General features: G+C 51.6%; 1 protein-coding gene across 1 annotated transcript; it reads left to right on the top strand.

Moving 5' to 3' along the window:
- The first annotated feature begins 2,998 nt into the window (after positions 1-2,998).
- On the top strand, positions 2,999-13,400 carry E2F1 (E2F transcription factor 1). Its single transcript, XM_037143283.2, has 7 exons — positions 2,999-3,496; positions 8,627-8,717; positions 9,040-9,259; positions 10,580-10,732; positions 11,552-11,666; positions 11,760-11,982; positions 12,087-13,400. The coding sequence occupies exons 1-7, from the start codon at positions 2,999-3,001 to the stop codon at positions 12,332-12,334; spliced, it is 1,548 nt and encodes a 515-aa protein (XP_036999178.2). The 3' UTR covers positions 12,335-13,400.
- Positions 13,401-13,898: the final 498 nt, after the last annotated feature.

The following is a 13,898-nucleotide window of genomic DNA, read 5'->3' as shown; positions in this document are numbered from 1 at the left end:
GAAGTGTATTGACTTGTCAAGGTCACACAGACCAAGGTCCTGTTTACATTCACCTGATTTAGAAGTTCATGCTATCACTTCTGCACCATCCTGCCTCTTGGAAAGAATCAAGGGAAAGATGTCTCCAGGTCAAGGATCATGGGCCCAGGAGCTTCCACTTCTTTGGACTCCTGTAGAGTAAGGAGTTGGTGGAAGTGGTGATATGGGTAAGCACCTACTAATTAAGTCATTATTTACCATAATACCTTTTACAAACCATACATTATAATCTTGACAGCCTTGAGCCTGGCTCTTAGGGTATTTGCAGAGGGTGGCAGGATAGGAAGGACAGGCCCTAGATTTTCTATTGGCTAAGTTCCTATTTCAGTGCTACTCTGTGACCTTGACTTTTGAGTGCTTCTTTCTGAGACCCCTTCCTCCCACACCCTGTGGATAAATAAGCTTCATTAATGGGATTATCAGGTTGAAATGAGATAATCAATGCAAGTGGCTGCCCAGTAATTATGGATTTTTTTTGAAGCCTACCAGCCTGAGGAGAACTGTTGACTTTGAGAACAGCCTCATCAGGATCAGCCAGGCTTAGAGCCAAGGAGTCCCATCTATCAGGCCTTTGGTGCTTTCAAGTGGGTATTAATAGATACAGAAGGCCCTTATCTCTTCCTTGCTTTCCCACTGGGAATTCTGATATTCACTACCTTCTGCTGAGCAGGAGAAGGATTGTGGGAAGGAGTGCACCTGCTTCTCCATGGGAGGGTGTGTACTTGAATACTTTGGGGAAGGTAGGGCTTTGGAAAGCCCTTGGTTTGGGCCTACCAAGCCTGAATAATAGACTTTTCACCTGCTAAGTAAGCTCATGTCCTTTGGGTCTCAGTTTCTTCATCATAAAATGGGCCAATAATAACTATGTCTTCCTTCTCCATCAACCAGTATAGTGCTCTTGACACAGGACAGGTGATCAATATGTTTGTTGAATGACTATTGGGCACAAGAGGGCTTTATAAAGTGAACATTACTGTTACTGAGATGCTTTGGGAAGATGTGAAGAAAGGAAACTTCATCTGGGATGGGAATGCTGCTGGGTGCTCTCTCCCTCTGTCAGGTTCTAGCTTGGTTTTTAAAAATAAGACATTATTCTAATAGTGACTTGTCTATCGGGGGAGAAAAAGGGGGGCAGGCTGACCCCATAGCTGGGGATCCAGTGTAGGCCAGATTCTATTAAGGCAGGCTTCACAGGTCCCTACCCCTAATGGGCCTCAGTTTTCTCATCTTTATAGCCTGTATAGAAACTACATAGTTTTGTGTAGTCTTTTCTCATGCTGACACAGTCTGGGATTTGCAATGAATAACTTCACAAACTGCTTAGAAAACTACTGTTTTCCTAAACTACTTCATAGTTTATAAAAACACTTTAAGATCCTTTATATCCTTTATGCTTTTCATCCTCATGGCAAACCTGGAAAGGCCAGGGCAATTTGCCTATCTTACAAATGAGAGGTATCCTTGAAGGACTGTAATTTGAGACTGTACCACACATTTTGGTTTAACAGGTGTACCAATTTGTTCTCAATGTAATGGTGCATAAAAGTTACCTGGATGGGGGTGGGGGATTGTTTGTGCAAATGTGGATTCCTGAGCATTTAGAGATTCTAAATTGGCAAGAACTGGGGTGGGCCCAAAGTAAACAAGTGCCCAGGTGATTCTGAAGCCTAAGGGGCCTAAGGACTACTGTTGGACAATCAGGGTCTCCTGTTGCTTTCTAGATAGCCTCCAGCATCAGCCTGTTTTGCCTTATAACTCCTCTCAGCACCTGCTCTGAGCTGTGCTCACACCAGTGTTGGGAGGAATCTAGTACGAGAGGAAGATGAAAAAACTGCGTGTGGTAAGTGCTGGAACAGAGGCAACATCAGGCAATGAAAGAAGAAACTCTGGAGGGCTCTCTGGAGGAAGTGATGTTTATGCTGGGCCTAGGGTTTGATTTTTTTTTTTTAATTCCTCCCTCCCTCCCTTCCCAGGGGATTTGATTCTTGTCTTTTAGTTAGTTTTTTTCTTTTCTTTTCTTTTGTGGGGCATCCCCACCAGATGGCAGGCAAGTTCATAGAAATTATCAAGTCTCACATCTCTACCCTCAGTGTTGGCACCGAGGAAAGGACAATATGGGTCAAATCAGCTGATCTGAGCAATGAAAATGGCTGATGGAGAGGTCCCAGGGCCTCTGAATTAGATGCATTTTCATGCTCAGTGTCTTCACTTCCTCCCTTTGTGAGACAACTAACATAGAGTTAGTTTAAGGGTGTGAATTCCTCATTTATTGTGAACATTTGTTACCTCTCTGATTTCCCTCCTCCCTTTTTCACTAAGCTCCTCAAGGTCTGAACTCAGAATAGGGCACAGAGCAGGCTCTCCAAACGTTTGCTAAATGAATGAATGAGTAAGTTCAATCAGCTGTGCGTTGGCTATTGAAGATAAAAGGGGGCTTGCAGGAAAACCCCAAGCTGTATTGGGACACACATCCTCCCCATTTCCTAGCAGCCACCTTCTGCTTGGGCTCTGGATGAGAGGGATAGGGTGGGCGCAGGATTTTAAAGTAAATGGCACTGGTGGGCCACGGGTGGGATATGTGTCTGGGGCTTAGGAGGGGGACTTGAGAACCAAGAAAAGAGAAGGGGCGGTTTCTAGAGATCTGGGCTGAGAGCACTGGGGCTACAGGTGTATGTGGGGCTGTCTAGGGATCAAGTGGGGTTGGCAGACGCTGAGATGTACACACTGGACATCCAGTCCTTAAGGCCTCCATCTAGAGGGATCGATGGTGTCAGAGGTATCGAAGTGCTAGCGGGCTGCCGCGCCCCGAGTGGGGGCGCCCCAGCTGGGGGCGGGGATTGAGGACGCGCCTGGCACCGCCCTGACAAAGCCTGCGCGCGCCCCGTTCCCGGATTGGCCGTGTCTCTTCGCACCGCCGCCCCGTTCCGCCCTCCGCCGCCGGTCCGGTGCACTTCAGCCAATGGGCGCCGTCGCCGTCGCCTCCGTCACTGCCTGGGCAGCCAATGGTGGAAGCTCTCGGCGGCTCGTGGCTCTTTCGCGGCAAAAAGGATTTGGCGCGCAAAAGTGGCCGGGACTTTGCAGGCAGCGGCGGCCGGGGGCGGAGCGGGATCCAGAGTGGGATCGAGCCCTTGCCGCGGCCTGCCGCCATGGGCCCGCGCCGCCGCCGCCGCCTGCCACCGGGGCCGCGCGGGCCGTGAGCGCCATGGCCGTGGCCCCCGCGGGCGGCCCATGCGCGCCGGCGCTGGAGGCCCTGCTCGGGGCCGGCGCGCTGCGGCTGCTTGACTCCTCGCAGATCGTCATCATCTCCACGGCGCAGGAGCCCAGCGCCCCGCCGGCTCCCGCCGGCCCCTCAGTGCCTGCCGCGGGTCCCCGCGACCCCGACCTGCTGCTGTTTGCCACGCCGCAGGCACCCCGGCCCACACCCAGCGCGCCGCGCCCCGCTCTCGGTCGCCCGCCGGTACGAACACCAGGGACACTGGGCCGAGTGTGCTGCCTGGGCCCCCTGCGCAGACCCTGGCGGGGTGCGGTTTTGGGTCCGGTGGCAGCGGCGGGGGGGGAGGGGTGGGCTGAGGCGCCGAGACTGGGTTGGGCCTCCGGGCCCCGCCCTGGGGCTCGGGGTGACCTCGGGTCAGTCCCTGTTTGCTCCCCTGTGCTGTGGGCCTCAGCTTCCTCACCGGAGCCGGTCAGACTCAGTAGTAATAATGGCCCACGTGTATTCAACTGGAGCTGCCTGCATGCCAGGCCTCTGGCCGACTTTACGCCAGCTAAAACTCAGCCAGGGCTGTGAGCTCGTTGTTGTCTCTGTGCCCATCTAAACTGAGGCCCAGGCAGGGGAAGTGACTTGCCCTGGGTCACAGGGCTGTAAGTGGTGGGACTGGGATTTGAACAGACTTGCTGGCCCTAGACCAGAACTTGTGGCTGGGTAGTGGGCATGGCTGCTTGAGGAGGTGAGGGGAGCATCTTGGGGGCCAGACTGTTGAAGAACCGTTGAGGAAGTCCTCCTTCCTGCCTTGATGCTAGACTGCCAGGTGCAGGCCTGGGCCTCTGGAGCTCTGGGGACAGGCCTGGCTGGGAGGCCTTCTCTGCAGGGCGGGGTAGCTGAGCCAGCTGCTGATTCCCCTCCTTCTGCCTGTCCCTCCATCTGCTACCCTCCACCCTCCCAGGCTCTGGTTGCCATGGAACCTCATTAATCAGGCAAGCAGACCCCTGGGCCCCTTGGAAGTCCGGGGTGGGCTGGGCCTCTGGGAGCTGGAGAGGAAGGAAGCTCTCAGTGTCAGAAGAGAGTAAACATCCCGAGGAGATGTCTTGATAAAACGCTCCCTAAGCAACAAGGCTCAAGATCAGTTCAGACTGGGGGGCCAAGAAGACATGGGTGAATTACATGGGAAGAAGGGAGTGGAGGCCTGGTGCTTGGGCCTGTGGGCTGCAGGACAGGGTGTGGAGACCAGTTTGACTGGCACAGCCTGTGGGTGAAGGTGGGGCACAGACTGGCAGGCAGGGACTACATGCCAGGCAGAATAGGGTCTCAGCAGGGGGCTTGGGCCAGTGGGAGGGATGAGGCAGGGCCCAGGGCAAGGAGGTGGAAGCTGCTCAACTGCTGGTGGAGGCCTAGGTGGCAGCTGGTCCCTGAGGCATCCCTTGACCCCTTTGGCCCTGTGCCCAGTGCTGCTTTCCTTTCTGGAATCACTGAGGTGCTAATAATAATAGTAGCACTGTTGTTTTGAGACATTTATCGTTTGTCAGGCTCTGTGCCAAGCTCTCTACCCAATGAATTTGTTTCACCCTCACAGCAACTTTCCCCTTTCACAGATGGGGAAGCTGAGGCTGAGAGCCATTACAACCTTCCGTAGTCATTCAGCTAGTGAGTGGTGGAACCAGTCCAAAACTCCTGAGTGGTTACACCAACCATTGGGTGCCTTGCCTCATGGAGATGCTAATAGAGATTAAAGGAAGCCCAGGGGCGCTTCCACCTAATGAGTGATGGTTGGGGGCAGGACAGGGGGCAGGTGTTTCAGGAGTGGGTCCTCTGGCTTGTCTCCTATATACCCCAGTGGCCTGTGTCAGCTGGTACCAGCTTGGGGCCTAGAAAATAACTTCCCCATGTAGCTGACATGACAAGTATTCAGCAGGCTCAGGGCTATGAAACATGCCCTCTCCTGCACTCCTAGTGGTGCCCCAAGGCAGCCTCAGTGGGCCTAAGCATTCCATTCCTTCGTTAGTTGTTGAGTTAGTGAGGCCTCTGCCCTCACAGTAGGGCCAGTAGGCATTTTCTGGTGGGGGGGTGGGGGCTGGCAGTGGGCCTAGTTTTTGCCCACCAACACTCTGAAGCTCATATCTGTAGGTAACCACTGGCCCACTGCATTGCTGTTGGTGGGGGCAGTTCTTGAAACAAGCTACAGGCTCAGCTTCTGCATCAGTGAGCGTTCCTTGGGTACCTCCTGCATACAGGCTCTGCAATGCAGCCATTTCTCCTGGCCCTTCCCGTCAATCTCAAGCGGGTGCCATGGCCTTAAAAAACTCAATATAATACACATTAACTATAGAAAAAGATTTCAGAGACTAAAAAGTTGAAGGGGGCAGGATCCCGACTCCATCCATTTTTCTTCTGTTATCTTAAGCCTGTATTTTTAGGTGGTTATAACAGTTTTTCTAAAATTTAAAAATCGTAGTTTTCCTTAATTTCCATGATCAAACAGTGCACTATCTACACTTTATAGATAAGGTAGCAATCCCCCCCGACCCTTCCTCTGTACATAGGGTACCCCTGAAGTACATTCTATGATAATAAAAACTGAACTAGAGAAAAAAGGTTTCATGAGTTATTTAATCCAAAAAGGGATTATATACAGACATTGCCCTAAAACAGTGTTTGTCAGTGTCTGAGAGGATTCTGTGTTGACCTGCCTCGGTCATTCACAGCTGTGGCATTCCAGGGTCGGGGGGAACCACAGTTTCTGTAGCCTTCCAGGGATGGATACTTGAGCTGTCCGGGTTTTTTTTTGCCAGTGTTCTGTGCCTTTTGGGGCCTCTGTGCCAGGATCCCTAGAGAGCGTTGGCAGAAATGGGCATCCATCTGCTTGAGCCCTTGTGGTATGGCATTGACCTGCCTTCAGGGTGGGCAAGGGCCTGGGGAACAGGGAGAAGGCAGGGGTGCACTTGTCAGGACCTTGCTAGGATTCAGGCCGTAGGGGAAAGGCTAGAGGGGGGAATGTTCTGATTGGCTTTTAGGGCCTGGCTCCTGGACTAGGTTCTAGGGAGGCAGGACCTATGGTGGATATTAATGTGGGCTCTGTGCCAGCCCGTTAATGTTCAAATCCTGCCTCTACCTCTAACTGTCTTGTGTGGTCTTTCTGAGGTGCAGGCTCCTCGTGAAGTGCAGGTCATGACAGCAGCTGCTGCAGTCTGGTGGGAGGCTGTGATAGTGAATGCAGGTGAAGCAGTTATTGGGTTGGCCAAAAAGTCTGTTACAGTCTTTTTTGTAAAATAAGACACATTTTTCATTTTCACGAATAACTTTCTTGATTTGGATATTTTGAGTATAACGTTGATTGTTAATTAATGTCTCAGTTTGATCGCCATCACCTTCAACTGCTCTACCCGACCATGGAACATCGTGCAGTGAGAAAACTCCAGCGTGAAACTTCGCAGACCACTTTTGACACCTTCGATCAGTCACAGCACCTTCTCCATACACTGCACACATATTTTTTTCTTTTGCATTTCAGTTGTGTTTTTACCTTTCTTGAAACAATGAAGCATAATATGCTAAAAATGTTGCATATCTTCTTCCACCTTCAATATTAAAATGGCTACACAAAAATTCACCAATTTTGATAAGTTTTTTTTCATGCACGCTGATATGACAGCTGTCATAATGCAGTTTGACAAAATTGTTTTGCATGATGTTAAAAACAGCTAAGCTCTACCAGAGCCATCGCACGGAAAAAAACAAATGAACTTTTTGACAACCCAGTACCTAGCAGTGTTTGGTGCCCAGGAAGCGCCCAGCACGTGTTTACCTCTTCCACCCCAGGCCACCCGAGGGAATCCAGGAGTGCGTGCGACAGGGAGTGCCTGAGTCCGTCAGTGTGTGGGGAGGTTCATTCAGCAAACATTTATCGATACCCAGGCCCCATGTACAGAGATTATTTAGACCCAGCGCCTGCCTCTGAGGGGCTCCCTGTGGCTTTTTGGTGAGACAAACACACCTGCAGAAATTTGTAGTGAGAGGCAATGTGGGGAAAGGTTGGATTTGAGGCAGTTCAGAGGCACAGTCTCTGTTGCAGGGTCAGGCAGACTCTGAGGTGCCTGCCCTCTGAGGAAGTAGGTGTAAAGGGCAGAAAGGAGGGAGTCCGGTGATCCGGGAGGGAGCTAGCATGGGTGAAGGCTTATAAAGAAACATGTCTCAGCAGAGGACCATGTGAAGTGACAGGTGAGGATACTACTGTGGAGGGGGGGAGACCAGTGGGAAGACCCCTGAAGGGTCCATGTGGGAGGTAGTAGTAGTGGCTCTGGTGCTGGGATTTCTTGGCAAGTAGATGTAACGAGGTCAGCGGCAGGGCTACATGAGGCTCTAGCTTGGGAAACCCTGTGGAGGGGGGAAGGGAGGTAAGTCAGGTTTTGGATGTGTCTGAGATGCCTGTGAGGCTTACAGGGAGATCTCCGTCCTTGAGTGTGTGACTAAATCAGGGACACCTGCCTCTGCCACTTCCTGGCTGTATGACCTTGGGCCTTGGTTGCTTCTTCTGTAAAATGGTGCCCCAAAACTATACTTCCAGGGATCATTTCTACAGTTCATAAAACGGGCCATTGTTGTGCTGCTAAGTCTGTTAGGTGGAATGAACTACTCCATGCAAAGCACGTGGTGAGCACTAGCTGCTGCCATGTTCTCAGAAACCAGAGAGCGGGTGACTTGCCCAAGGGCCCTGTATCCAAATGGCTTAAGCATCCCCTTGTTCCTGTGGGTCAGGAATTCAGGGGAGAGTTAGCTGGGTGCTCCTTGCTCAGGGTGTCTACTGAGGCTGCAACTAGTGCTGGACTTGCCTACTGTCATTAGAAAGCAGGACTGGGGTTAGAGGCTTGGTTTCTCAGCTCACCCATGTTGTTTGGGAAGAGGCCTCAGTTCCTTGTCACTTGGTCCTGCCCTTAGGGCTGCTTGAGGACCTGCATGAAATGGCAGCTGGCTCCCTGCAGAGTGAGTGATCCAAAATAGCGAGGAGGAAGCTCCAGTGGGTCTCCGATCCAGTCTCAGAAGAGACGGTGTGCCACTTCTGCTGTGCTCCGTTCATTGGAAGCAAGTTACCAGATCTGGCCCGTATTTGAGGGGAAGGCTCGTCTCTTGAAAGAAGTATTAGAAAATGTACAGACATATTTTAAAACCACCATAAGCCCCTGGGTAGGTAGTAGTAGAGCTCTGACTGAAATGTGTCTTCTGCCTTCCAGCTGAGTGGTCCGTCCTGTGTGATAGGGTTGTGTCCCCTAGGGTCTCCCCTCACACACATAGGCATCCTAGTAGAGAAACTGAGGCAGGGTCTCTTGTGGCCTGACTCTCTCAGTTGCTGGGTATCCTCCCATTGTTTTTACACAGGTGAAACGGAGGTTGGACCTGGAAACTGACCATCAGTACCTGGCGGAGAGCAGCGGGCCAACCCGGGGGAGAGGCCGCCATCCGGGAAAAGGTACCCACAGAGCTCAGACTAGAGCAGGCCCTCTGATTGGGCCCAGGTTGGGGGTGTGGACAGACAAACGAGGTACTTCCAAACTAAGCTCTTGTCTGTCAGGCCTGGGCCTGAGCCAGGCTTCTGGGGGCCCCAAAGGGCAGCTGGAGTGGCCGCCTGGCATGGCTTCCCCAGGCCCCGGGGTGGGCAGTTCCCCCGCCAGAAGAGGAATGCTGTGATTGGCAGGCAGCAGCCACAGGGCCTCCCTGCTTGGCCTCACCAAGGGAAGGAGCCATCTGCCCACCCCACCCCCATCCTCCTGCCATACCTGTCCCCTCTCCAGGTGTGAAATCTCCAGGGGAGAAGTCACGCTATGAGACATCTCTGAATCTGACCACCAAACGCTTCCTGGAACTGCTGAGCCACTCGGCTGATGGCGTTGTCGACTTGAACTGGGCGGCTGAGGTGCTGAAGGTGCAGAAACGGCGCATCTACGACATCACCAATGTCCTTGAGGGCATCCACCTCATTACCAAGAAGTCTAAGAACCATATCCAATGGCTGTAGGTACCCGCCAAACGGGAGGGCAGGCAGAGGCATGGGCTGGGTCAATCTGGAGGAGTTGACAGCAAGACCCTCATCTTAACATGTGGAGAAACTGAGGCTTAGAGAGGGAGGTGTCTCTCCTGAGGTGACAGATGCAGGAAAGTGCACAAATCTTGTATATCCAGCTCAGTGCAGCTGTGCGTATTTCTTCATCCGGGTACCCACCATCCAGATCAGGACAAAGAGCATTTTTAGCATTTCAGAAAGTTTCCTGTGCCCTTCTAGGTTGTTGCCTACTGATCAGACCACAGGTAGCCACTGTTTCATTAACTATATTCCTTACACTGTACTTTACACTGGTTGGTACTTCTCAATTCCTTCACTCCCCCCACCCCCAGTTCCCCAATCCCCTTCTCCTCTGGCAGCCATCAGTCTGTTTCTGTTTTGTTTATATTGTTTAGATTCCACACAGTATACATGAAATCTTATGGTACTTGTCTTTCTCTTACTGGCTTCACTTAGCACACTACCCTCTAAGTCCATCCATGCTTTCACAAATGGTAAGATTTCATTCCTTTTTGTGGCTGAATAATTATTTCATTTTATATGCGTGCACCACAGCTTTTTTATCCACTCATCTATTGATGGACACTTAGATTGCTTCCATATCCCAATTGTAAATAATGTAAATAATTGGCTATTGTAAATAATGCTGCAGTTAACATAGGGGTACATATATTCCTTCAAACTAGTGTTTTGGGATTTTTTTTGGATATTATATCCAGAAGTGGAATCACTGGGTTATATACCTTTTCAGCGTTTGATAGATCATTCCATAGTGCATCTTTTTTTTTTTACTGGACGGCAGCTTAGAAGTACTTCTGTGTCTGTACAGCTAATGCATTATCATCCTTTATTTTATTTTTTTTATAAGATTTTATTTATTTATCTTCAGAGGGGAGGGAGAGGGGAAGGAGAGAGGAAGAGAAATATCAGTGTATGGTTGCTTCTCGTGCATCCTCTGCTGGGAACTGGCCTGCAACCCAGGCACGTGCCCTGACTGGGAATCAAACTGTGATCGTCTGGTTCGCAGGCCTGAGCTCAATCCACTGAGCTACACCAGCCAGGGCACATTGTCATCCTTTAATACAGCTGTAATATTTCATGGCATGTCTGTGCCATCGCTTACTTATCCAGCTTCATTTAAGGCACAGGTGGATGTTTACAGAAATTCAGGTCTGATTTTTAAGCCCATGCCAGTCATTCTGGGTGCAGAGGGTCAGAGCTCCTGGGCAGAGGGCCCAGGAGCCGTTAACCCTCCTTGTGTGTCCCCACAGAGGCAGCCACGCAGCAGTGGGGATCAGTGGGCGGCTTGAAGGACTGACTCAGGACCTCCAGCAGCTGCAGGAGAATGAGCGGCAGCTGGACCACCTGATCCACGTCTGTACCACTCAACTTCGCCTGCTGTCTGAGGATGTCGACAGCCAGCGATATCCTTGGCTTATGTGGAGGGCAGGCCTGGCTGGCTGGGCCCTAACGGAGTGAGACTAGGCCTGGGCCTGGGTTCAGGAGAGGGCTCCGGCTTTACGTGCAAGTCCTGGCTCAGCAATTACTCATTGACACTGAACAAGTTACATGACCTCTCTGAGTCTCAGCTTCGTCTATAGGAGGAGAAAATACCAATTCCAAAACTGCTAAATTAAACCGAGAAAAGCTAGTCCCAGCAAAGACAAACATTTAGTACAGAGATTCAGCGTGTGGTTGTAGCTTCAGAGTTAAAGATTCAAGTTTTTATCAGTCACAAAAATAGAAACTTTAAAATAAGCTTTATTTTTCTTTTAAGTGAAAACTAATATTTTTAAATTTTTAAAAAGATATTTATTTTTAAGAGAGGGGAGAGAGGAAGAGAAGCATCCACGTGTGAGACATTGCCTGGTTGCTTCCCGCATGCCTCCAACCAGGGACCTGGTTCACAGGCCAATGCTCAATTCACTGAGTCACAGCAGCCAGGGCTGTTAATAAATTTTGGACAACCACTAGTTGATACCAAGATCATGAGTCAGAATAAATTCTCATCACCAGGTCTTACTGCAGGCGGCCATCATTACCTTGAGATTAGATGGACAAAATAGATTCATTGAACAGATGTGGAAATTGAGGTTTGGGGGCATGAGATTGGTGTGAGCACCAACTGTGTGCTAGGTAAAGGATGGAGAAGACTGGATTAACTAAGCGAGTGTGGGCTCTGTCTTAGCTAAGTGGGTGGCTTCCTAGAGATCAAAGGTTATATGGCTCTTGACTCCACCAACCTTGGCCTATGTGACTTGCCAGGACCTTCGTAGCATTGCAGACCCTGCAGAGCAGATGGTCATGGTAATCAAGGCCCCTCCCGAGACCCAACTTCAAGCCGTGGACTCCTCAGAGGTGAGACGTGGGTCCCTCAGCCCAACCAAGATAGGGAGAGGGAGGTGGTGGTCAGCAGAGCCTCAGTTTACCCTGCCTGCTGCCTCCACCCAGACCTTTCAGATCTCCCTTAAGAGCAAACAGGGCCCCATCGATGTTTTCCTGTGCCCTGAGGAAAGTGCCGGTGGGATCAGCCCTGGGAAGACCCCGTCCCAGGGAGCAGCCTCTGGCGAGGAGGATAGGACAGCTGGTCCTGCCACCACAGTGCCACCATCATCATCCCCCCACTCAATCCCTGACACGGATCCCAGCCAGTCCCTGCTCAGCCTGGAGCAAGGTAGGTGAGGGGTGAGTGGGTGAAAGGTGGGTGGGTGGCATAACAGTCCCTCTGCCCTCCCTGCTGGGGCATCCCCGGCCTGTGATGCTCCCCCATCTCCCCAGAACCTCTGCTTTCCCGGACGGGCGGCCTACGGGCCCCCATGGACGAGGACCACCTGTCCCCACTGGTGGCGGCCGATTCACTCCTGGAGCATGTGCGGGAGGACTTCTCCAACCTCCTCCCTGAAGAGTTCATCAGCCTGTCTCCCCCCCATGGGGCCCTCGACTACCACTTTGGCCTTGAGGAGGGCGAGGGCATCAAAGACCTCTTTGACTGTGATTTTGGGGACATCACCCCCCTGGATTTCTGATGGGGCTTACAGAGACTGGGGCCTCCTGAGGTGCCCACCCTGTTTCTGCAGTCCTGGAGCCCCCTGCTCCTAGCCGTCCTCCTAGCCTGATTGGAAATGTTTAACTTATACCCTTTTCCCCTATCTCCAGAAGCTTCTAGCTCTGGGGTCTGGCTACTGCTAAGAGGCGGAGCAAGCCAGGAAGGGAAGGATTCTGTTTGTGGTGTGTATGTGCATGCACCCAGCACCCAACATGTGTATACACAGGGTGAGTGGTGTGTAAGCATGTGTGTGCATGAACCGGGGAATGAAGGTGAACACATCTGTGCGTGCACTGAAAACACGCCCCAGTGTGTCCACATGTGTGTGCATGAGTCCATGTGTGCGTGTGGTGGGGGCTCTAACTGCACTTTTGGTCTCCTTGCTCCAGGGGCCCCAGAAGGCCCAGGGTGGCCACCTGCCCCCAGAATCCTGCATGCTGACCAGGCCAGGTGGTAAGGCCTTGGCTTGCTGTTTGCAGGACAGTGAGAGCACTTCTGTTGTCTTAAAGGTTTTTCTGATCGAAGCTTTAATGGAGCGTTATTTATTTATCAAGGCCTCTTTGGCAAGCTTGGGGCACCAGCAAAGGGTAGGAGGGATGTGAGGCTGGTGTCCTAATTTCCTACACCCCTGGGTGAGCAGGGGTCTCTGAATGGTTCTTTGTCCCACTCTGAAGGAGCTGAGGCCTGAGCGGTTTTATTTATTGGGAAAGTGAGGGAGGGAGACAGACTGACTGACTGACTGACAGCCATGGGTGGATCAAGGGGGTGGTCCCTTGCCAAGGGATCACTGCAGGGCTCCAGCTGCCCACCCTGATGGATGTGAGATGGGAGAGGTGAGTGGGGGACCTTCACTGACAGGGTGGGCAGGAGGGGTGGGTGAAAGGCCTCCCCGACAAGCCCAGCCCACAGGGGCCCCTCCTGTGGCATCTGAAGTGCCCCCTCCACTTCACTTCTTGCTCTGCCCCACCCTCCAATCTGCACTTTGACTTGCCTTCCTAACAGTTCTGTTCCCTCCTGCTTTGGTTTTAATAAATGTTTTGATGGTGTTTTGTCTGGGTTTTGGGACTGTTCTGGGAGCAAATCTAGGTGTGAAAAAGGTCAAGATTGCTGGGGGAAATGCCCGTTCTCTCCTCCCCTTCTCCCTGTCTGCTTAGTTTTCTATCTCTTGAGTTTCACAGCCAGAAGAAAAGGTTGGCTTCACCAGTTTTATCCTAGTTTAAAAATGATCTAATAAAGTAATATGGGAACTCACCTTTCCCCAGCCCCAAACAGGTACTCCACAACGTTCCTTCTAGATGTTTCTGGACATTTGTAAACACACAACAAATAATCACCACCAGCCAGTTGTGTCAGTATCTTTCAGATTCCTCCCATCATGGGGCTTTCAGGGTCTGGAGGAGACTCAAAATAAGGGAGGGGCCCTGGCTGGTGTAACTCAGTGGATTGAGTGTGGGCCCTCAAACCAAACAACCACGGTTAGTCAGGGCACATGTCTGGGTTGCAGGCCAGTTCCCAGCAGGGGACACATGAGAGGCAACCCCACC

The sequence above is a fragment of the Artibeus jamaicensis genome, unplaced genomic scaffold (assembly GCF_021234435.1).
Source record: "Artibeus jamaicensis isolate MK-2021 breed Jamaican fruit bat unplaced genomic scaffold, CSHL_Jam_final contig_685, whole genome shotgun sequence".
Taxonomy (NCBI): Eukaryota; Metazoa; Chordata; class Mammalia; order Chiroptera; family Phyllostomidae; genus Artibeus; species Artibeus jamaicensis.
Note: the sequence above shows the minus strand (reverse complement) of the source record. Positions and strands in the feature narration are given on the sequence as shown.